Raw genomic sequence first — 23,639 nt, forward strand, 5'->3', positions numbered from 1 at the left:
TTTGTTGGGTTTCTGTTGAAGCTGGTCCAAAAACAATGTTTCTAAACAACCCTATACTCAGACTCTATCACCTAGTTACCACCAACATTAAGACCAATACTCTTCCCTTCCATTGGCTTAACCATTACTCCAATTTGCATAGCCTTAGTGTTTGAGCTAATGATATAACCAATTTGCAAAGCACTACCTTCACAGAAAATCTTAGGATTGAGAACATGTTAGCATGGGAAGAATGACAACATCCTAATGAGGTCAGAGTCAGACCCTCACAACTTTAAGGGGGTGGTTTTTGGTTTTCTGTCAAATTAGTACCCAATAACATATCAGCACTCCAAGTGACTTATCATCCTTGGTTGACGTAAGGGACATCTAAAGCGACTAACGGAAGAAACAGTCGAAGATTTAATTGTGTTTTCATTTGAGTCATGTACCAAGGTGATAAACAACAAATTATACTTTTAGGGATTAAAATGGAAGTTTATCAATACCTCACATTACTGATTTAATTGCACGAACGCTACTATACATATACTGATTTAATTTTAAAGTGTTCTTTACCTTTTGTCTTCATGCTGAGGTTTAGTTTAATAATGATGCAATTGCTGTGATTTTTTTTTAAAAAAAATTGATTCTCTCTTTGCTCATAATCAGGAATTCAAATTAAGAGTGCACAGAAGTGAAAAAAAATGATATCTTCATGGATACCAAGGACATTTTATTTGTCCATAAAATAAAACTATAAGAAAAAACCTCGACATTGAAACGAGACCATGATTTTCAGATATACGTACGTGGTCATATAGACCCATCAGATTTCTATGGCAGACAATTGTCTCATAAAAACATACAATTGACGTTTCACAAAACTACGACATAATAGAAACAATATTATGAAAATATTCTATTGATGTTCACAAGATTACCACATAATTCGAGAAACAGTACTATGAAAATATTCTATTGATGTTCACAGATATGAGTAGAATTAGTCATCCATATTAATGCAAATGATCACAGAGAAAGAAAAGAAGCGGTTAACTTAAGCCGACGGAGCAGGAGTGTCCGCGACTGATTGACGCCATGCATACTCTCTTGCACCATCCTTGTCAACAATTTTGATAATAAAGTTTGGCGGTGCCACAACTAACCTTGATCTGATTTCATTAATGCACTTATCGACAAGATCAATTGCTTCTTCTACCGACATTCCACTATGATAGTGTCTGTCCATCATTGACAGTGAAAAATAAGAACCATAGCCAAAAGCTCCCTTTTCAAGCTTGTGAAGTGTTGCAAGGTAGTCAATATAGTATAGCGATGGTCCTGTCTCTTTGTCATAACCAGCAAGAAGGATGTTCACAGAGTAGGGATTCTGAAAAAAACCAAATTCAAGTATAAATAGACTACTCCTTATCCATAATCACAATGCAACATCAACATGGCTAATGAATTGTAGTAGTAGCAAAACAACATAAACATAAGCATATCAATAGATGAATTTACAAAAGTTTTAATTATTTTTCCAATAGACATAATAAGCCCTGCTCGGATAAACAACTCAAGCGTTTAAAGCATAAGCACTTATCAAATAAGTGCTTCTACATAAGCTATTTTATATAACAAAGATAAATAAAGTCAAACCATTTTTATATATTGTTAGAATAGTGACTTTTTTGTTGTTGACAAAGTTAGAACAACGACTTGGTACAAATGATAAACGAAACTAAAAACACAAACACAAACAATGAAACACAATGTTTGGTTATGAAGTTCGACAAAGTATACCTACATCTCCCACTAAAGAGAGACATTGTAGTCCCGTCTTATTGTAGCGAAAGAATTAGGGTTTAAGGTGTTACAAATCATATAAATACTACAGTCTAGAATACCCTTCCCACGCATCAGTACCTACGAGACACCATATATGCTATGCTATAAGCTGTTTTCATAAACTATTATAGAGTCATAAATTGTTTCTATAAGCTCTGTCAAACAATCTCACTCTTCCAAACAATCTTACAAGTGTTAATACCAATAGATACACTTGAATAAGTCAATCCAAACACGTCCTTAAACTAAATCCAAATATTAAACTTTAGCATTGGATCAACAGCCCATGAAAGCATAGTACTAATTCTTAGGGGTTTTCAAAAGGAAAAACAAAAAAAATTAAGAAAATATGGGGCAATTGAATACCTTGCGGAGAGCGGTGGCGAGCTCGCCACGAGTGAAATTAGCAGCGGCAGAGGTGGTGAGAGGGATCCCATTACGGAATTGATACAAAGCAACGTTCTTTTGAATGTATTCAGTAAATTGAACCCTGCAAAGTGAAAGAATAAAAATCAAAACTTTACTAATTTTTTTAGGTTAAAAAGAGAATGAAGAAGAGAGAATGAAACCTGTCACCGGGTTCACCGCTTGCAGCAATGAGTTTGTGGGAATCAAGGAACATGATTTTGTCTTCGTTGGATTTGTGTACGAGGATGCTGTGTACTGCTGATGTATCAGCAACAACAATAGCGAAATCATTACCTACTAAACCGAATACGCATTCCATGATTTGTTTTTCTTCTTTCTCTTTCAATCAATCGATCTCTGTTATTCTTTTTTGATTATTGATTCCAACTTCAAGTTCTTTATGATGGAAAAACCCCACCTCTTGTCGTGTTCAAAACGAAAAGCTTGTCAAAATCTGGAAAATCTCTATAATTTTATTATTTAATAAAAAAAATGCCTCAAGGCCCTTAAATAATAAGGAAAATAAAATATATCAAATCTATAGTAAAAGAAAACAACACATCTAATTAAAATAAAAATTTAATAAATTTAGCTAAAATACACTCCTTCCTTTTTTTTTTTTTTTTTTTTAATTGTCCAGTTATGTCGAATTTAGAGTTTTTATTTAACTTTTCATTTGATATTTTAAGGATACGATTTGTCAATGATACCCTTTATCAATTACTCTTATCTTTTTTAATAAAATTAATTAATGTTATATATTTGAAAAATTAAAGTTTTTTATTTTTTATTATATAATTTTTTTTTTACATAATATATTAAATTTATTGGAAAGAGAAAGTATGTGCAAAAAATAGGAATTTATTGGTAGATTAAAATTAGGGTATAATAAAAAGATAAGATGCAAAATACACTTTCTTAATTTGGTGTTACTATTCTAAATTGACGCTAAAAAAACGGAGGGAATACTAAATAATTTTTTTTTTACATAAACCAACTTAGTTCATTTCATTTGAAATAGCAGGTTAAATATGGACAATTATGCATTGGTAATAGTAGGTTCATTTCTTAAATAATTATGCATCGGTAAAAATTGAATAAAATAATCGATATAGATTGAGTCTAACAGAATGAACTTGACTTTTTTTTTGAACCACCAGAATTAACTAGACTCTTATAACATGACGAATCAAAGTTTAAATCTCGGACGAAAGTTTAACATCTACCGATCGATTATTGGTTCAGTGGTGATTAGCGCTGAACTTAGTATAGAGGACCACAGTTCGATTCCCGCAACTGCGATCGGGAGGGGGCTGAAACGACTTGATGTCAACCCCGAACCAAATTAAACTGATGGTGGAAAAAAAAATATCATTTCATACATAAGTTCACAAAAGGACAAAAAGAGAAAACCCATCAGTTGAGAAAATAAAAAAGATACCGAACTTGTATTGCAGTTTTCGCGCTTTCTTGGAACACAGGCAATTCCAATTCGATTCATTCCTTAACATCATCTTTGTGTACTTCACACAATTCTTCATTCTTCTTCGTACAAGACTTTCTTCTTGTAAGTTTTGTTTCTGTTTTATATTGCTTCTTATTCCAAGTTTTTCATATGAGACGCATTATTTTTTTGATTGTGAATTGGTTACTACAGTGACAAAAATACCATTTGTTTCTTCCAATAGTTTTGAAGGCAAACCATATTCAAATTCAAATACTCAATAAATTTGTATGAATGAGTACTCCGGAGACGAAAGCCGAAGATGATAGAGATATTGTAATAACAAAAAGTGGTAAAAAAGATGAATCTTCTTCTTCTAGTGTTCAGAGATTGAAGTTCAAATCTGGTAGTAATAGCAAGAAAAAATTACTTCATCCTCCGATTGAAACGCATTGGGATCTTCCTACACAAAAAGGAAAGAAAAGAACATCATTCTCCATAAAATCAATGTTGTCTTATCCACTCATGAAACTTGGAAGGAGTAAAAGTATTGAAATGATTCTAGAAGGAACTCATGATCCAAATGATGAAAGCATTGTTCAGAATTTCCGCGAAATGCTTTCTCGTGAGGGTTTATTGCCGCCAAAGCATAATGATTATCACACTCTTCTAAGGTAAATTGGTATTTAATTTTCTTTTTGTTCTTATATACTATTTTGTGGATTTTATTTTGTTTGTAATTGTGTTAATTGTCTTTGTTGTTAAGGTTTCTGCGGATGAATGATTTTGATATGACAATTTCCAAAGAGATGTTTCTCAATTATCTCAAATGGCGAAAGGAATTTCGAGTCGATATGATTCATAAGGTGAATTGTCTCAAATTCCCATGTACATATAATTTTTAAATATGATGTTTAGTTTGGTTGATACTATTGCTATTCTCGAAGAAATAGTATCAACTTACCAAACTATTTCAAAGACAGAGACCAATTTGGTGGTTTATTCTCAATTTTCCTATTTGAGAGTGTCTTACAAAGACAGAGACCAATTTGGGGGTTTACTCAGAAAAATAATATAGAAATTGTATTGATCGCGAGAATGTTGATTACGTCAAGAGATACTATAAGTCTTATATAGCCAATGAAAACTGGTAACTAGTGTAATTAATTCTTACCAGATACCAAAGTTTTATGACATAACTTTCTAAAAACTTGTTGATGTAATTTTGAAGTTCTTTACCTTTTGTCTTCATGCTAAGGTTTAAATTTAATAATGATGCTACTTACCATATTTGAATTTGATTTTTTGTTTAATGTGGTACTTTTGTGGTACAAAATTAGGAATTCAAATTCACAGAATACACAGAAGTGAAGAAATGCTATCCACATGGATACCATGGAGTTGATAGATTTGGAAGACCTGTGTATATTGAGAGAATTGGGATGATAGATATTAACAAACTATGGCAAGTAACCACAAATGAAAGGTTTATAAAGTATCATGTGTCAGAACAAGAGAAAACATTACAAGTAAGATATCCTGCATGTTCATTAGCAGCTAAAAGACACATAGCTTCCACCACAAGTATCTTGGATGTAAATGGAATAGTAAGCAAATTTTTCCATATAGTTTATCATAAAGTCATTTTAATTTATACTCCCTCTGGTCTTTATAATATAAAAGAAAATAAATCAAATAACTAATGTATCTGGCCTATAGTATAGGTCAGATACATCGGTTATTCGATGTATCTAAAAAGTGAATTTTCTCTTAACTAATGTATCTAGCCTATAGTATAGATCAGATACATCAGTTATTCGATGTATCTAAAAAGTAAATTTTCTCTTATATTAACGACCGGATGTAGTAGTGTTTCATAATTAACTATATGGTCTAATAATGATGATTCGGTTACTTGTTATATTATTCTTCCAGGGAATGTCTAATTTCTCAAAGCCTGCAAGATACATCTTTATGGAAATTCAGAAGATTGATAGCAGTTATTATCCTGAGGTTAGATTGTTTGATGATAAGAAATTGATTATATAGTTTTCAAGTAACTACACATTCCTTAATTTTTAATGTAGTAGTTACTTGTTGAAGTTGATTAAAATTCATCTTTATTTTTGCAGACTTTAAATAAACTCTTCATTGTTAATGCTGGTTCTGGGTTTAAGATGTTGTGGAAAGCGGTGAAGGCATTTTTAGGCGAACGCACAGTAGCGAAAATTCAAGTACGGATAATTTATAATATTGAAGATTTTTTCATCTCAGTTGCAATGATATTGCACAAAGTTGGCTGTTTCAATATCTAGTCAACTTGTGTTTATGTTTGAAACATTGAATCTTCAAATTTTCTGTTTCAGGTTTTGGGTTCGAATTATCTCAATGTGTTGCTTGAGGCTATTGATCCAAGGTAAAACAACTTTTGTACAGTTAAGCCATGATCAACAAACTTGGGAAGTTGAAACCTTTTCGATGAATTTACTTACAATTTGATGTATTTTTTATGTTTTGCGCCGCATTATGTGAAGCTCCTATATTTAACCTTTTAATTTTACAGTAACTTGCCAACTTTTTTGGGTGGCAATTGCACATGTTCTGATGCTGGAGGTTGCTTGATGAGTGATCAAGGTCCATGGAAAAATTCAGAATTGTTAGAAATGATTCAGGTTTGTCGATATCATGAACCACATTTTAAGCTCTTTCAACAAAACTAATTTTTGTATCTTTTAACCACGGTGTAGTAATAGGAAAGTACTAGTTGTCACAAAAAATGAGTCACGGTAATATCATGTGCACACTAAACACATATTTCAGAGTCCGGCCAAGAACGAACTTCATTGTTTAAATGCTAATTCGTGAACACCTTTTGTGATAAATAGCATTGTTGGTAGAAATAATTGACAAGGATATATAATTATTCGTGCAGACAGTTTCTGTAACAGAAGAAATTGATGGTGCGTGCGAATCCAACAATTCGGTCTCAGACGGATCTTTGATGCACAAAAAGGTCACAAAGCATTCACATTTGTTGTACCTATGTCCTATTATGCAGGGATCCTTACTTTAACATTGGCAAATGCAGATTGACATGCAAAACAAAGATGATGTTAGTAGTAGTATGAGTTCGGCACTTGAGGAGACAACATACTCTTCATGTAGGTTAGGATTACAAAAAATTGATGGGCTTGAAACTAGTCTTGGAGATATCAAGAATGTGAGTTTTTATACAATGATTTATCTATGATCCAATATGTTTAGGGTAATTTGCTGATATTTAATACTTGTAGCAGAAAATCAAGACATTGGAAGATGCACTTCAAGACACCAAGATGGTGAGTTCAGAACCATTATTGAACATTTTCCCTAGTAATGTCAAATTAATGACTGTTTTATCTATTTCAGGCATTGAAAGAACTTGCACAACACATAGAACAACAAAAAATATGAAATTGACCAGTGCTAACAAGATTGCAATGTAGCAGCCTAAGAAAAATGGATACAATTCCTTAAATTATTTAATTTTTTTGAAGTAAAAAAAAGGAAAATATTTGGTTATTGTCTTTTATAATTATCCGTTCATAAAACTTGTACACTATTTTTAGAAAAAGAAAACAAGAACAATATATGTAATGTTTTTGTTTTTATACTTTCTTGCTTTTTTTATTTTTTTTTTATCTATTGTTGTGTTACACCTTCCATCTCTGCAATAGTTGCTACTGGTCCCCGGCATAATATATCATTGTGGTTAACAGCATTCAAAAAGGAGCTACTCATTTTTTAGTATTTAATCGAATTTTTGCATAGTGCCTATACATATCCCTTATTTATAATTTTTTATAATAATATTTAATAAGCACTCAATTTTATTGTTTAATACTTTTAAAATATTTGATGTAAAAAAATTAAAGACATGAAAACGTTTTGTCATCATGGACACCACCACGTCAATAATGAACTTGACACATCAGCAAAAATTTGACCAAATTGAGTTCGGGGACTAAAATTCAGAAAAATCTAAAATGGGGGATCAAAACTTAAAGTTTTTCAAAATACGGATAAAAAAATTGACTTTTAAAATAGGGGATCAAAAGTTCATATTTTTTTTCAAAATAAGGATAAAAAAATTGGCTTTTAAAATAGGGGATCAAAAGTGCATTAAAACCTTTTTTATTTTTTTTAGTAACATATATATATATATATATATATATATTTTTTATACATAGTTTTCACCATCAGTATCCATTCATTTGACCACTAATCTAATTCGGATATCAATTTTAGCATCAAGTAGCTGTAACCTTTCTCAATCACAGTTGTGAAAAATCAAACCATAATTTATCGTACTAAATCCAATACCAATTATCACCGAACCAACCAGCTACCTATGAATAAGTTTCAAGTTGTTGAGTAAAAGTTAGTTTAGTTATTTATTTATTTATTTATTAATAAAATAAAAAGTTTGAAGGCAGGTTGAAAGGAATGAATAGTGCCCTCTCACTCTGTCTCGACCACAGAGTGTAAATAGAAAAATAAAAAGTTCCCTGGTGGTGTAGTGCTCTCTTGTGTCACAATCCCATTTCCATTTCCATTTTCAAATTCAATTTCCATTCCACTTTCTGGATCTCATTGCTTTGAGATTCGCATTTCCAAGATGATGTCCACCGGTGACCTTCTCAACATCGAACCCGTCGAACTCAAGTTCACATGTACACGTCTTCTTCTTTTTCACATATATATATATATAGATCTCTTTTTTCATTGATTGTGATTTTGATTTTGATTTTGCAGTTGAGCTCAAGAAGCAGATCTCTTCTTCTCTTCAATTATCAAATAAGACTGATACCTATGTAGCTTTCAAGGTTAACTTCTTCATTGTCATTTTCATTTTCATTTTGCCAAACCTACATTCATCATGATCTGCTTAATTAACCCTAATTCTAACTGCAGCATTATTCATTTAATCATTTATTATTCCTGCTAGATTTGCGTGTTTGACTTTGTGATTTGATTCATTCATTTATTTACTTATTATTACCAGGTAAAAACGACTAATCCTAAGAAGTATTGTGTTCGTCCAAACACCGGAGTTGTTTTGCCACGATCTACATGTGATGTTATAGGTAGGTATTGCATTTTACCTTTTTCCGTTTTTAATTTATCGTCACGGCGGGTTAATGACATTGTGAATTTGTCATGTATGGTTATTTATAGTTACCATGCAAGCGCAAAAGGAATCTCCACCTGATATGCAATGCAAAGATAAGTTTCTTCTTCAAAGCGTAAGAGTAAATGATGGAGTCGACCCAAAGGAGATTACTGCCGAAATGGTATGATACATTATCATATTCCTCATTATAGTTTTCTTTGCTTATTTTTTGTTATTCTTTTTACTATATGATACAACATTATGACGTCATTTGATCCATGTAGCTGACGTCGTTTGCTTATAAGTCTTGGTTGTTGTTGTTGTTGTTTTGATTATATTTTACATGGGGTGAAAAAATGACAACATTTGTGCCATTTGGTTTTTATAGTTCAACAAGGAAGCAGGGCATGTGGTTGAGGAGTGCAAATTGAAAGTGGTGTATGTTGCTCCAACTCAACCTCCGTCTCCTGTTCCAGAAGGTTCTGAGGAAGGATCATCACCTAGAGGTTCTGCTTCTGAAAATGGTGCTGACTCCGCAACGGTGTGTTCTTAACTTAATCTTTGTTTTTATTTTTTCTCTATGAAAAATCTATTGGTATATCAAATGGGGCACCTTTCTCTTTTGGTTATTGTAGACTATGAGAGCATTTACCGAACAAAACGAGTCTGCAGAGGTAAAACACAGCAACCTTTTTCTTTCTCTTTTTCGAATTAAATTTGTCGTTTGTCAACATGGATTTTCATTTGTGGATAGCTTTTGTTTTAAATTTTTAATTAATTTACTGATGTTAGGGTTGCTTGTAAGCTTCAATTATTTCATAAAAGAATTGAGATTAAGTTTTTGAATATGCCACTTGGTCTATTTGCATCTGGATATCCCCCTCCCCCCTCTCTCCACCAAATGTTTAAGCTACCAGCATTTAAGCAATAGTGATTTAACAAGAGTATTCACCAGTGATGATGACTTCTACAAGATATTTCATGCTCTATCATCATTAACTGATGATTGTGTTGATTTCTTTTAAAATAAAAAGGTTCCCTTTTGAAGGTATTCACTAGCTTTTTTGTCATAGAATTCTTCAAGTCATAGCATATAATCCTAAAGAATGACATGACATTGAATGCATATAATAATTGAAGTACTCATGTAATGCAGATTGCGTAAATATATTGCTTCACGAAATAACTTTTCTTGGACTTAAAATTGATGTATTTGGGGTATTTTTATATAAATTTCATATAGCTGAGGTGTCCCTTTGATGTCAATTCCAATGGATATGTTCATATTTTCAAGTACCAAGTGCAAGTGCTAAGGCTTCATGTTGTATGAACTATATAATAATTATACTTTGATTAGCAGGACTAAAAACAAAACAGAATATCTTTTGCATTTAGGTTGCAGAATGTATATCTTTTTTATTTTGTAAAGCCCATAATTTCTTGTGTTTTTTCCCATTTGTGTGGCGACTTTGTTGCAGGCAAAAGCTCTTATGTCAAGGCTGACTGAAGAAAAGAATAATGCTATTCAACAAAATAACAAGCTTCGTCAGGAACTGGTGAGGATTTACAAAATATATGTTGTAGTCTTGTAGACAACTTTTATTTCTTTAAGTTGGTAGTACAGTTCAAAAATTGAAGGAATGCATCAGAAAAAATAGGAAGAGAATGGTGGTGGACTTGTGGTTCTTGTTATATTTTCACTCATCTCCCTTGTAATTTTCTTGCAAAAATACAAATATGTGCTCAGGGTAAGGGTACTATCACTACTATGTTCTTTCATCACCTATAACTTATAAGTATATTGTCTTGTCATCATATACCCTTTGAAGCCTAATGTGATGTGAACTAAAAAGTAAAAACACACAATGTTCTCTGTCAGATGCGGAACTGTATTTAAGGGGTTTTGTCACTGACTGTAGGAGAGGATGTTTTCTTGAATATAATTAATTAATATACTCTATGTTTTTTCCTATAAATATTTTTAGGATGTTAAATATTTTTAGGATGTTGGATACTTGGGTCAATCTTTTCCTTTTCTTGGTAGGCTGCATTGTTTTTGGGACATAATTTCAGCTCCATCATTTGATCTTGAAGAAGGATGGTTTCATATTAAGTCCATTGTTTACATTTTAAATCTACATTGTGTTCAATCTGTGCATTTTTTATTCTGCTACGATCTCTTAGGAGCACATTTTCCTGTCAATTGCTTTGTCATCGCCGTTTATGCTACACTTGAAAGTTGAAACTAGTCAAGTGCTTACTCCTTTAGTTATGCAACTTGTGCATATGGTGGCATATATTTTTAGGTATATATATGATGACAAAAACCTTGTTATGGTTGTTTTGTATCAAAGCAACTCAACGGTACCTCTTAATGCCTGCTTTTGAACTGAGGGGAAATACTCACTCCATTGATCTTATATTCTTATTACTTGCAGGACCTGCTGAAACGTGAAAGCAGCAAAAGTCGTGGGGGTGCCTCAATGATCTTTGTCATATTAATTGGTTTACTTGGCATAATCATGGGGTACCTGTTGAAGAAGACCTAAGCTTTTTCAGCATTCAATCTTTCATCACACTTAGTTTCCCTATCCTGATGACTATTCAATTCAAGAAATGATGACGAAAGGAAAAATAGGTTAAGTTAGAGTGTTTTTTTTGGGAGGGTCGTTAGCAATTTGGACGTAGAAACATTAGTTGAAAGTGTGGGTCGGTTGCTTGATGAGCATATTATTGTGAATTGACTCATGCTTTCAGTAACAAGCATTCTTTTTGTATGTTATGGGAAATTTGTTGTTTTGTGCGGTTCATTTTATGGAGCTAATGAAAGACCACTAGTAAAATGCAAAGTAAGAATATTGCAGTTTTTCGATGTCCATGTGAAGAATATTACTTCTTAGTTGTTATACTACCCCCTTTGTCCTTTAATGAGTGATCCAGGGTCACTCGTTTTGGGACGGAGGGAGTACCAAATATGAGCTCAATATTTGATTTGCGCCATCAAATTATAGAGATGTATACACAATTGTTATATTTCAGCCGTGTAGGGTATTTCAGCATATATGAATATGACCTGCTTTTCTTTTTAGCTTGCCATATAGAACTACAAATAGCAATGCCTTGTTTGTTCTGTTTTATACATTCAGAAAACTATTGATGAAATCAACTAACGCTTCGATGTTATAGGTCATAGGAAAAAAATTGACGCAATCAACTAACGCTTAGATAATTGATGCAATCAACCAACAAGCCATTTATATTTATATAATTGATGCAATCAACTAACGCTTAGATATTATAGGTCATAGGAAAAAAATTGAGGGACAATAGAACAACCAAATAGTGCTACGACATAACCAAAATCATAACAAACAAAACCAATTTCATGAGTAATGTTGCCGTAAAAAAAAAAATCTAATAAAGAATAAAGAAACTCAGTACACAGACATGAAAGAAGTAATGTGACCACTTCATAGTGCAGAAAATAAAGAAACTTAATTTTTCTCCTAAATTAAAAAAAGAAAAAGAAAAAGTAGTGCAACATTGAGTGAGATTTGAGAAGAACTAAGAATCATCATCAACACCGTCGTCCCTTTTTGTTTTTTGATAAGCCATCATCCTCGTCCTTGATCTTGGGTTCGTCCTTGATCTTGGGCTCGGACGTCCTATCATCATCGTCCATGATCCTGGGTTCGGGCTTTTCGGGCTTCCTATAAGCCTTTTCCATGTAGCTGGCCATTGAAACGCCCATGGAAGCGAGTTTCTCAACGTTGGGTATGTTGTAGTTCTGAGCTATGTACACTCCAAAAACTGTGCCTGTTACGAAGGACATGGTGCTTCTAATAAGAAAAGCCATTATAAAGCGCTTTTTGGTAACTCTTATAAAGCGCTCTTGCATCTGAAAAAGAAAAACTAACAAATTGCGATCTGACTTCTACATCTACATTATATATATACTCCATCCGTCCCAAATTATAAGGGAAAAAAGCTCATTTTTTTTGTCCCAAATTATAAGGGAGAAAATCATTTTCAAGAATGTTTTTCCCTTATTCTCATAAAATTAAATGCAAATTGCATTTAATTTTCTCTCTCTACCCTTTTCTCAATAAACAACAACCAATAAAAATTGTTTTTACATCTTCCTATGCAACTTATTCCAAGGACAACCCACAAAAACATATTTCAAATTCTCATTTTTACTTTTTCTTAATAAGTGTGATTTTTTTATTTTCTCTTATAATTCGGGACGGAGGGAGTATAGTAGTATCTTAGGTCTTAGGTTTAACTTCTTCACCAAGCCAAATTTCTATAGAAAATAAAAAATAAACAAAACCCCTTCCCCAAGTATTTTTATTTTTTGGGTATATCCCCCCTTCCATAAGTAATTTTTTGAAGTTATTGAAAATTACAATTATAACTTTTTTTTTTGCAATATATTATCAAACATATTTTTTAACTTTATTATAATTTTTTTTAAAAAAACAACTTTTAACGTTTTTTTTAATAAAAAAAGTAAGATTTAATTTTAGTTTTAAAGCTATTATTTCTAGCTTTATGAATAAAATAGCTTCTACACCTAAAAAAAGTTGGGTCAAACGGTATCTAAAAGTTTGGACGACTTATTTTTTAGCTTATTCGAAACGGCTTATGCAAATAAATAAGCTTTTATGTCTTATGTCTTATTATAAGCTTTTCAAGCTAGTTTACGAGAAAACGACTTATAAAGATACAATTTTTATCGGTAAAAACTTATAAATTAACATAAAAATTTGTTTATTTCCCTAAGTTATTTTCATAAAATATGCATTTTCCTTTTTTTGATATATTATTTGTTGGGGGAGTCCGGGGGAGCTCGGGAGAAACAATGGGTCAATGCTTCAGGACCACAAGAGAGGGAGACGCCATGTCCCAACCAAAAACCTTAAGGCATTAGGTTAATGGGTCACCTCTCTTATAAATCCAACATTTTTCCCATACACAATTGATGCAGGACTTAACCGCTCACACTTGAAACTCAACATTTTTAGATAAAAGAATTAATTTTGGTTTTTGGGTCATTGACAAAATTACTTTTCATTTGTCAAACAACGCATATTTCATACTATTTTCCATTGATTGTTGTTAATGCTATTTTAATTTCAGTGGGAATGGCAAAGAGCTACTTCAAACAAGAACACAATCTTGGTATATTATTTTTTGTTTTGTTTTTCCACTTTTGTGAAAATATACATTTTGGTTCTGAATGTATGAACACTTTCACTATAGTCCTTATCTATATCGAAATTGCAAACACAGCTTTAGTACACCTTTTGTTAGTAATTTTATGGACTAAAGTGACCTACGAAAAACTAAATTGACTACCTAGAAACAAATTCGAGGAACAGAATGTCTAATAAAAGAGACACATTTGTGAATGTTTTGCAATTTCGATACATTTGAGGATTGTTTACTAACTAGCACTTTATTTGGTCTATGGCCTCCTTAATGTCATGTAGCAGCATATATAACTAACTAGCACTTAAGCTTTTTGTAAGGACTTTTTCGCGACGAGTGATCCATGACATTCATTAACAGTTTTTCTAGAACAGAAATTTGTTTAACAATGATCAATGCATTTCAGATACCTGCTAATTTGGTTTTCATGAGGCATTTTTTTGCTCTCAAAATTGCAATGAAATTAAGGACGCATGTTCAGATGATTTTGCTTATGAACCTATGCATTTGTGGTCTTTCTGTCAAAGATTCGGTCGTGTAATTGAAGTATCTTATGCCCTCAATTTATTATATTTTCTGCTCTGTACTTGTTTTCTGAAGTTACATTTAAACAATGCCATGGAGTCATGCATGTTACTATCATGGTCACATCATCTAGGTGTCCAGTTGATCATATAGTAATATCATTATCCAGAATTATACATAGGTTAATTTTAATTTTCAGGCACTACATAATATACCAGTCATGGTTATATTGTTAATATTATGTTTTTTTTGCCTGCTACAACTCAGAAGTGTATGTCATTGATACAATGATACATCGCAATCTTTTGTGCTAAATTGTCTCTGGATATGCTTGAACATGAAGGTAGTTGTGGAGAAGGCTGAAAGAAGTGACATTCTAAACACTGACAAGAAAAAGTAAGATGTTGTCTGTTTACATTTCTCTCTTAATGCGTCGTACGCCAGTCTAATTATTTATAGTCCAATCCAATGTATGCAAATTTGCAATTCAAGTTCAAGCATACACCACGGACGGCTGTCGGACCAACTGATTAGGAGCTTTGTTTCCTAAAACAATGTCTTGGGTTTGAGCCATGTGAATGGAAAAACAAATATTAGGAAATTTGTGTTCCCTTAAATGGAAAAACAATAGTCAGCTAGTCACAGTCCCTCAATGAATAAATTTTATGGCCATTGGATCAATAGATGAGTATTCGTGCTTATAAAATTTTATGATCATTGGAACTAATATAGAATGTGTTTTTCACATAGTAGATATTCAAAATTTGATCATATTTTATGCTTGTTTAACTATTCAAAAATGTACTATGTAGCTTCAATCTTATATGCAGTCAGAATTCAAGGGCCAAATTGATCAAAATCATTTTTGTGTGGATTATGAGTGATGTACTGAGTTAATCAAAATGACATACTAATTTGGCATGATAGACTATTAGCATTTAGCAATACTCCTGTAGTTAAGAGATTTGCTGATATTCAGTTCGTCAGAGGAGCTGATCTTTTTCTTGTACAAAGCGCAAATAGCATTTAAATTGGTTTTCTATTTCTGAAAGCATGGCGATAATGGCTGTGTATTTGCTTTTTTTAGTCACTAACTACTATAAGTTTATAATATATATGCCATGGTTAAATGACGTTGTCCCCATGGATCTGTAACTGTAAGATTTGAGTATGTTTCGAAGCCTTATGTACCATGTTATGCTATCAAACTGAACCTATGTTTGGTATCACGGTGGATATGCCAGAATCACGTTGATCCATCGTGATTCTAGCGTATCCACCCTGATACGAAAGGTTGAATGAATATCATATAAACTACAGGTACCTTGTCCTTGCTGATCTGAGTGCGGACTGTTTGTCTAGGTTATCCGCGAAAGGATTAAACTAAGTGCAGAAAAGGCTATCTTTATATTTGTGGACAATGTCCTTCCTTATACAGGTGAACTTTGGCTAATTATACACTCAATTTTTTTTCTTCAATACATGGCATGATGCTCTAGACTTCCAATGCAGAATAGCCTTGGCCTATTATTTGTTTGACCGGATTATTCACTTTCTTAGGAGCAATCATGTCTGCCATATATGACGACTAGAAAGACGAAGATGTGTTTCTGTATGTTACATACAACGGCGAGAACACATTCGGCGATCTAACTTCCCACATCTGTATGATCCAGTCTCATTGGTTTGTCTGATAAATTCTCTGTATAGTACTCATATCAATAACCTTACTCTCAATGTCATTTACAGTTGTAAATAAATTCAAAGAACCTGATTGATGTTAAAAGTTCCCTTGTATGTTCACTCTCTCAACTTTTTTACAAATTCTTTTACTTTCTTAATTGTTTAATCATTTAATTATTATAAAATTGATGATAGCAATAAGACCTTTGACATTACATTTGTACAAAGCATAAGGTGACAATGTTGTAGAGACAGTGGGATATGAAAGGCGTGTCGTGTTACATGGAACCTTGCTGAATATGAATATGATATATGTCTTGTATGGAAGCATATGGTGTATGGTGTAAATTGACTAAATTCCATGTGGCATGCTTCTTTGGTGTTAGGAAAGTGACGGTTTAGCCATGCTATGTTGTCCCCAAAATCTTATGTCCCCACCTCCCACATCATAATTGGTCCCATCTGTTGCAATTTTCATACACTATGGCTCAATACTAATGGGTTAAATGTTCTTTACCTATCTTACAATCTTCAACTTTTAAATTATGTCATGTCATGTAATGTAAGGAAGAGAAATTGAGAGTGATTCCACATGCACCAATAACTCTGGTGCAACTGCAATTCTTCATACTTGCATGTTAATTAACCTCTTCTGCTAATTTGCTTATAATCTTAATTCAACCTTTGAGTTAGAGTAAACTCAATCCTTATAAAATCGGGGGTGGGATGGGTAGCTCAAGTGGTTAAGCTAGTTGAACTAAGGGTTAAGGAGTTGGAGGTTCAGGGTTCAAGTCAGCAGAAAAACTAGTATAAAACCAGTTTATAAGATGAGTACTGTCCTCACTTCTAAACTTAGATGGGTAGTTCTTCGCCCCCTTTATATTGATCAGAATCCCCCTATCTACTGAGAGATATCTCCGTGCAAATCTTACTAGAAGATATCTTTCGGTAGTGTGTTTTTTAGCGTGAACAATTCAGGGGGCGAAGAGAAACCATCCTAAACTTATATTTCGGCCTTATCTCATTCAATCTCAGACTTTTAGCACACACCTTTGGGATGAGGCCTTGAAATTCGGAACATGACCTAGCAAATCTTGAATCAGAATCTGATATCAAATTAGACTTCGGGTTAGGTCTAATCTTATAAAACTAATTTGTAAGGTGAAGACTGTCCTCGATCACTTTTAATTTATGTTCATGTCTTATGTCATTTAATTCAATGTGAAACTCTTAACATTACACGTTAGTTCGGTTATAGTACCCTCATGGTAGGAATGGCCAAATATAGGTGTCCCTAGTGATAAAAATGATCTGAAATTCAGGTTGAGGGGACAAATGTGGACCCCTGAATATCTTCAGTTTCTTTTCTAAGGTTCATCTCCCAAACACAAGCATGTTCTCTTTAAGAGCACCCTCTATCCCATACAAAACCTACATTTAATGCACCTTCCATATCCTACCACTACATATAACTGAAACTAACCTGATAACCTAGACACTATCATACAAACCTTGAACCTCACTCTTGTTCTGCATTTTATCTCAACATGACTTCTCTTCCTCTTCTTCTGCTCCTCATTCTCTGTGGTTTTTTGCATGCATGCACCCCTCGTCCTATCGCTGGACAACACACTGCAAAATACAATTTCAACAAGGTTTGATTAAATATGTTTTTAGTCTTTATAACTATATATATGAAATTTTAATTTCTATATCCACTTTTCGGTCACTACAATTGCATGTAGTTTTTGTATTTCATCCTTTCTAAAACAAGTGTTTCTTAATCAAAAAATTTGTTCCAAAATAAGCGTCGATATTTGTTATTTCTCTTAATATGTATGACAGTTATTTTAGAACAAAGTTAGTTGTAACTCTTAACGCTAAAAAATGAGTATAAGAATTCAAAAAATAAAAAAGTATAAACTATATTAGGACTAAAGGTATATTTGACTTTCTAAGTGTTCGTTTGATTTCATTTTATCATACTATTCACTTGAAATCATAATATGTTTTGACTAAAATTTATGATAATATGCAGGAATTAGACAATGTTAAATTGTTGGGTACGTTAACTACATTAAGTGTGAAGGAACATAAGCTAGAGGAGAATCCATCACAGCAACAGAAAATCACAAATAATGAAATAAATATTGGTGTGAGTTGCAACAGTGCATCAACTTTGAAGAAAGTGATCCTAGGTGCATAATTTTCTAGCACTCATGATATATAATTGTTGGTACATTTTCTTACGAGTAAGAATAGAATTTTGTATTGGATTTACAATACTCACACATATTGACTATTAAAGTGCAACTTACCACGTCCACAAATCCTAACTCAATTGACAGAAATGTCGAAACTGCTAGGTTGAACATCATGATTGGAGTTCCAAACCCTAATCATCCCTTGCGCAGCCCATTGATTATTGCGATCCATGTACTATCATAATGATTAGTCCCTTCTCGTTAATTTGTTCATTTGTATTTTAATACCAGATACCTACTTTGTGTATGTGAATTTCAGATAGTGTTCGTTACTTCGTCTGCATATCAAATCTAAATCTAAAGCTTGTTAATATGTGAGGGTCATAATATATGGTGCATGCACTTGTTTAATTTGTTTATCATTTTACCAACTTCTTGCTAACTGCTAAGAATTATTGTTGCTATATGCATCCAATAATTTCTATTTTGTTGTTATTGTAATAATAATAATAAATGATGGTGGTTGGTCTTCAATTGCAGGGTCATCTTTGCAAACGGATTCTCCATCCCTTCTTGCAGAAAAGGTAATCTATCTATCATATAAGACAAATAAAGGTTACTATTTGAGAATAATTGATATGCATGCACTCACAATGCACACCTCTTTTACACATACATCCCAAAACTATATCACAATTTGTGTACATGATGCAAAAATTATATCACAAATTGTATCATTCATAAATGTGTTTTTTTCGATTGGATCAAAAAGTCTCATTTGATTCAATAGTGAAACTTATTAATCGAATGGTGAAAACTAAATTATACATGATGCAAGATTTATCTAAATCGTGCGGACAAAAATAAAAATAGCCATGAACTATGCCTTAGGTAGATTATGTATGTAATTTGGTTTACTATTCAATATGAATCCAAACATGTTTGGATTAAAATTTGCAAAAGAAATGAGTCTAATTATATGCTTTCTTTTCAAATTGAGTTTGCAAACCCACTATGGTAAACCAATATCAAGCAAGAGTAATTTTTAGTTTTTTTTTTTTGATAAAGTAATTTTTAGTTTTATAGTACAAAATTAATGTAACTAATTAAATTCCAAAATTAATTAATTAATTAATTAATATATGGTATGGTAGATGTTTTTTGTTAGAGAAATATGATTTAAATGATAGAAAACGATGAGACGTATTGTTGTGTAGGATGAGAGGGGACATGCAAGGTCAATGCTAGGACACCATGTTGAAGAAACAATGGATACAAACACAAATGAGAATACAGAGGACATAGTTGATATGGATTATGCACAACCTCATCGGAAAGCACCTATTCACAACGAAAAGCCATGACTCATTGTACCTTAAATGCTTCATTATTATTCATAAATAATACAATATATGTTTAAGTACTTTACAAACAAGCTAGCTCAATGAAAAGTTGTTTAGTAGAATTTTAGTCTTTTGGATGAAGACAATGTATGGTATAATGTTGAGTTCTTTAATTTCGTCAAAGTAATTTGTATTTTGGCTAGGATGAAGTAAACTGTCAAATACATTTAAAGCGAGTACAAGGGTATTTAAAACCCATTACAAAGAGTCACTTATCTCGAAATGATTAGTCTACGTAGTTATCTCGGTTGTAGTTGTGGGGATCGAATCGTACCTATCAAGTTCAACGTCAATCACTATTAAACCAACTAACAACTGCTAACTCAACATCGTCCTTGAATACCATGAAACATTTTTCCCTCTCAACATCTTTATACAATTCATCATATTTTGTCATCCATGCTCATGCCATTTCAAAATGAATAATTTACATATTTTTCTGAAGAAGAATAGGTTTACATATTAATTTGTTCGGACTCCTGCCATCGCGCTGATTCAATATTTATTTTCGTTTCGAATTTTGAATGATCGTCCTTAGGCTAAAAATACCCCAAACAATGCTATAATGTTTTTAAAAATTCTAAAAGAATATGCTTATTTTCCTGCTATGGAAATATAAATTCAAAACATAATTTCTCATTTTTATTAAAAACTTTGTCCCAAATTGAAAGTCGTTTTGCTTCAAAAAAAAAAGTTGAAAGTCGTTTTTGGCCAAATTCTATCATGTACACCATCATTTTTTAATTTTCACAACTATCCTTATTCAAAAAAATAATAATATCACTACTATTCCATCTTTAAAAATCCACGAAGAATTGCTTCATGAAGAAAAATCATCAAGAACTTTCCATCAAATAAAAACAAAAAGAAGAAAGATAAACTTTTGCCTCTTATAATTTTTCAACGGTACAATTTTTTTTTTTCTGAAGAGGCACCCAAATTAGCATCAGAGAAAATCGAATCTGAGACTTTAAGGAAGAGCATGTTCTCAGGTCCCAAGCCAATACCACCAGACCAACCCAAGTGGATTCGGTTCAAGTTAATCTTAACAAAAATAAAATTCAAATTAATCACTTATTACAATTGATTTAATTAATCTGTCCTCCGTTTGTAAATATAAAAAATTAATTCAAGTTTTATTTTTGTTAGAGATTAGGGGCCTTCTTTGGATTTGACTTAATTTTCAACTTATGAAAAAAGCTTATGCAAATAAATCAATTTTTATGTTAATTCATAAATTTTCTCTAACAAAATTATATATTTATAAGTTGTTTTTCATTAACTACCTTGAAAAGCTTAATTATAATAAAAGATAAAAGCTTATTTATTTACGTAAGTTATTTCGTATAAGTTCAAAAATAAGTTAATGCAAATAAGTCATAGATTGGATCTAAGAATGAGCAAAATAAGTCTTTGCTCAAAAAATCGAAGAAGAATTTTTGTATTCTCCACAAAACTTTTTAGAACTTTCTGTGATGGCTAATTAATTTGGGACGTGTGAACTCATGAGTTTCTTGATAAAAATCTTCCGTGCCATATGCATGATGCCGGTGACCCTTTGACATTGTCATGAATCAAAGAAGTCTCGAAACTTGAAAACTTACCTTTTTTCTTTGTCCGAACTGAAAGTAAGAAAATTTGTCCTAAAACGAACAAAGAAAATGCTAACAAATGTCTCCGGCACTAGTCAAAGATACCGATATAATAAAATAAAATAAAAAATAGAATGGTCCCAATAGAATAAAGTGATTTTGATCTCAACCACTCATATGTCATTTTCCTGAAGAACAATGAAATCACACGGTGTTTGTTTGCTGACCATTGAATTGAATTAATTGATTAACTTTCCCTCCAAGCAAGAGTCAACAAAACCATCAAAACCATTAACTTTCACCGTTGTTTATAATTTGACTCCCTCCTCAACATTCTTATAAATACACACTTACAATTAAGCAACATATTATCACATATAGCAACACATTAAATTTTCCCATCATATATTTCATACTTACATTTTTACTCGTAAAACTCGAAGCACAAATATATAAATCAAAATGCACAAAAGCACATCAGGTTCGTCGTTGGGACCAGATGGATTGGACTTAACTCAATCCTTTTTTAAGTCCATTTTAAATGCTTCCCCGCCTTCTCCAACAAATCGCCACAACAAGATCTCAGTTATCGGTGCGGGCAACGTGGGAATGGCTATAGCCCAGACCATTCTCACACAAGATCTCGTTGACGAGCTTGTCCTTGTCGATGCTATTCCTGATAAATTACGAGGCGAGATGTTAGATCTACAACATGCAGCGGCTTTTCTCCCCCGCACTAAGATTCAGGCCTCCACCGACTATTCAGTGACGACGGGGTCTGACCTCTGCATCGTCACTGCTGGAGCTCGCCAGCTTAATGGCGAGTCCAGATTGAATTTGCTACAAAGGAATGTTGCTTTGTTTAAGAAAATTATACCGCCTTTGGTTCGTTACTCTCCTCACTGTGTTCTTCTAATTGTTTCCAATCCTGTTGATGTCCTCACTTACATTGCTTGGAAACTCTCTGGATTTCCTTCCAACCGTGTCATTGGTTCGGGCACCAACTTGGATTCCTCTCGCTTTCGTTTCCTCATTGCTGATCATCTTGATGTCAATGCTCAAGATGTGCAGGTACAATTTTTTTATATACTTGATTATGTATATTTTTGTTTTCACTTGTTGAAAACGAATGCATAAATAGTCCAAAATAGTAAACTCAATATTTAATCAATTGAATTTGATATTGTAGGCATACATAGTGGGGGAACATGGTGACAGTTCAGTGGCACTATGGTCAAGCATTAGTGTTGGTGGTGTTCCAGTGTTAAGCTTTTTGGAGAAACAACAAATAGCTTATGAGAAAGAAATGCTAGAAAACATACACAAGGAAGTTATAAATGGTGCATATGAAGTTATCAGTTTAAAAGGGTACACTTCATGGGCAATAGGGTACTCTGTGGCAAACTTAGCAAGAACAATTATGAGGAACCAAAGGAAAATTCACCCTGTTTCTGTTCTTGCAAAAGGATTTTATGGCATTGATGGTGGAGAAGTGTTTATTAGTTTGCCTGCACAGCTTGGTAGAGGAGGTGTATTGGGTGTGACTAATATTCATATGACTGAAGAGGAGATGAAGAGGCTTAAGGACTCTGCCACTACTATTCTTGAAGTGCAGAATCAATTGGGTATTTGAATCTTCTTAATAAAAGATTCAATATATGCACCTTTTCAAAGTTGCAATATTAAAGTTGAGCAAGAAAAAATAAATTTGGTCTATTAGACTAATCAAGTATTAGATTCATTTTTATTAAATGTTGTAGACTAAGACTTGTAGTCCAAGATTAATATATACACATTATGTGATTTACTTATTTTTAGTGATTTACTTCAACTTCGCGTTGTCTAGTTATTTTGAGTGGTTTACTCGAATAAACTCTATGATCTAGCTTAGTTGTCTAGTTTTTTTGAGTGGTTTACTCGAATAAACACTATGATCTAGCTTAGTTCTACACTCACCTGTATAAATTCACTCGAAAGCTTAAGTCATTGACATTGTCCTTATCGTGAAACATTTTTACATCTCGACAGCATCTTTATACACTTTGCAATATTTTACCATCCATTGCTCATGTCTTTATGATCATGATTGTTGCAGCTTTCGGGACATTACATGCAAAGAGGAGGAGGGTTGTCCTTGTTGAGTGGGGGTGTGTGTTTGAGAGAGAAATATAAATTGGTATATGA

The 23,639-nt window shown here is 32.7% G+C and overlaps 5 protein-coding genes across 8 annotated transcripts; 4 read left to right on the top strand and 1 right to left on the bottom strand.

The window, feature by feature from the left end:
* Nucleotides 1–867: 867 nt before the first annotated feature.
* Nucleotides 868–2,691, bottom strand: LOC123908388 (proteasome subunit beta type-2-B-like). 2 transcript variants are annotated; one of them, XR_006809618.1, is made up of 4 exons: nucleotides 2,400–2,691; nucleotides 2,197–2,320; nucleotides 966–1,372; nucleotides 868–909 (listed from the first exon to the last, which is right to left on the bottom strand). XR_006809618.1 is itself a non-coding variant. In XM_045959009.1 (3 exons), the coding sequence occupies exons 1-3, from the start codon at nucleotides 2,555–2,557 to the stop codon at nucleotides 1,040–1,042; spliced, it is 615 nt and encodes a 204-aa protein (XP_045814965.1). In that variant the 5' UTR covers nucleotides 2,558–2,691; the 3' UTR covers nucleotides 868–1,039. The 2 variants fall into 2 exon arrangements, 1 of the variants encoding a protein (XP_045814965.1); XM_045959009.1 differs by having other exon boundaries at nucleotides 868–1,372.
* A 1,086-nt stretch (nucleotides 2,692–3,777) lies between these two features.
* Nucleotides 3,778–7,332, top strand: LOC123908587 (phosphatidylinositol/phosphatidylcholine transfer protein SFH11). Of its 2 annotated transcripts, none has more exons than XM_045959262.1 (11): nucleotides 3,778–4,356; nucleotides 4,449–4,548; nucleotides 5,023–5,289; nucleotides 5,618–5,695; nucleotides 5,815–5,916; nucleotides 6,049–6,098; nucleotides 6,246–6,354; nucleotides 6,615–6,695; nucleotides 6,771–6,902; nucleotides 6,979–7,020; nucleotides 7,091–7,332. In XM_045959262.1, the coding sequence occupies exons 1-11, from the start codon at nucleotides 3,977–3,979 to the stop codon at nucleotides 7,133–7,135; spliced, it is 1,386 nt and encodes a 461-aa protein (XP_045815218.1). In that variant the 5' UTR covers nucleotides 3,778–3,976; the 3' UTR covers nucleotides 7,136–7,332. The 2 variants fall into 2 exon arrangements, with proteins under 2 accessions (XP_045815218.1, XP_045815217.1); XM_045959261.1 differs by having other exon boundaries at nucleotides 3,799–4,356; nucleotides 6,976–7,020.
* Nucleotides 7,333–8,174: 842 nt separating this feature from the next.
* On the top strand, nucleotides 8,175–11,712 carry LOC123910038 (vesicle-associated protein 1-1-like). Of its 2 annotated transcripts, XM_045961064.1 has the most exons (8): nucleotides 8,175–8,394; nucleotides 8,477–8,547; nucleotides 8,727–8,808; nucleotides 8,900–9,015; nucleotides 9,223–9,375; nucleotides 9,470–9,508; nucleotides 10,313–10,390; nucleotides 11,273–11,712. In XM_045961064.1, exons 1-8 carry the CDS (start codon nucleotides 8,340–8,342, stop codon nucleotides 11,381–11,383), a joined length of 705 nt encoding a protein of 234 aa, XP_045817020.1. In that variant the 5' UTR covers nucleotides 8,175–8,339; the 3' UTR covers nucleotides 11,384–11,712. The 2 variants fall into 2 exon arrangements, with proteins under 2 accessions (XP_045817020.1, XP_045817021.1); XM_045961065.1 differs by lacking the exon at nucleotides 9,470–9,508 and having other exon boundaries at nucleotides 8,176–8,394.
* Nucleotides 11,713–17,699: 5,987 nt separating this feature from the next.
* LOC123908729 lies at nucleotides 17,700–19,976 on the top strand. Its single transcript, XM_045959444.1, has 4 exons — nucleotides 17,700–17,911; nucleotides 18,295–18,454; nucleotides 19,001–19,044; nucleotides 19,678–19,976. Exons 1-4 carry the CDS (start codon nucleotides 17,804–17,806, stop codon nucleotides 19,822–19,824), a joined length of 459 nt encoding a protein of 152 aa, XP_045815400.1. The 5' UTR covers nucleotides 17,700–17,803; the 3' UTR covers nucleotides 19,825–19,976.
* A 1,839-nt stretch (nucleotides 19,977–21,815) lies between these two features.
* On the top strand, nucleotides 21,816–23,259 carry LOC123908927 (L-lactate dehydrogenase B-like). The gene is made up of 2 exons (XM_045959667.1): nucleotides 21,816–22,526; nucleotides 22,645–23,259. The coding sequence occupies exons 1-2, from the start codon at nucleotides 21,918–21,920 to the stop codon at nucleotides 23,086–23,088; spliced, it is 1,053 nt and encodes a 350-aa protein (XP_045815623.1). The 5' UTR covers nucleotides 21,816–21,917; the 3' UTR covers nucleotides 23,089–23,259.
* The last annotated feature ends 380 nt before the right edge of the window (nucleotides 23,260–23,639 follow it).

The sequence above is a fragment of the Trifolium pratense genome, linkage group LG2 (genome assembly GCF_020283565.1).
Source record: "Trifolium pratense cultivar HEN17-A07 linkage group LG2, ARS_RC_1.1, whole genome shotgun sequence".
Classification (NCBI taxonomy): Eukaryota; Viridiplantae; Streptophyta; class Magnoliopsida; order Fabales; family Fabaceae; genus Trifolium; species Trifolium pratense.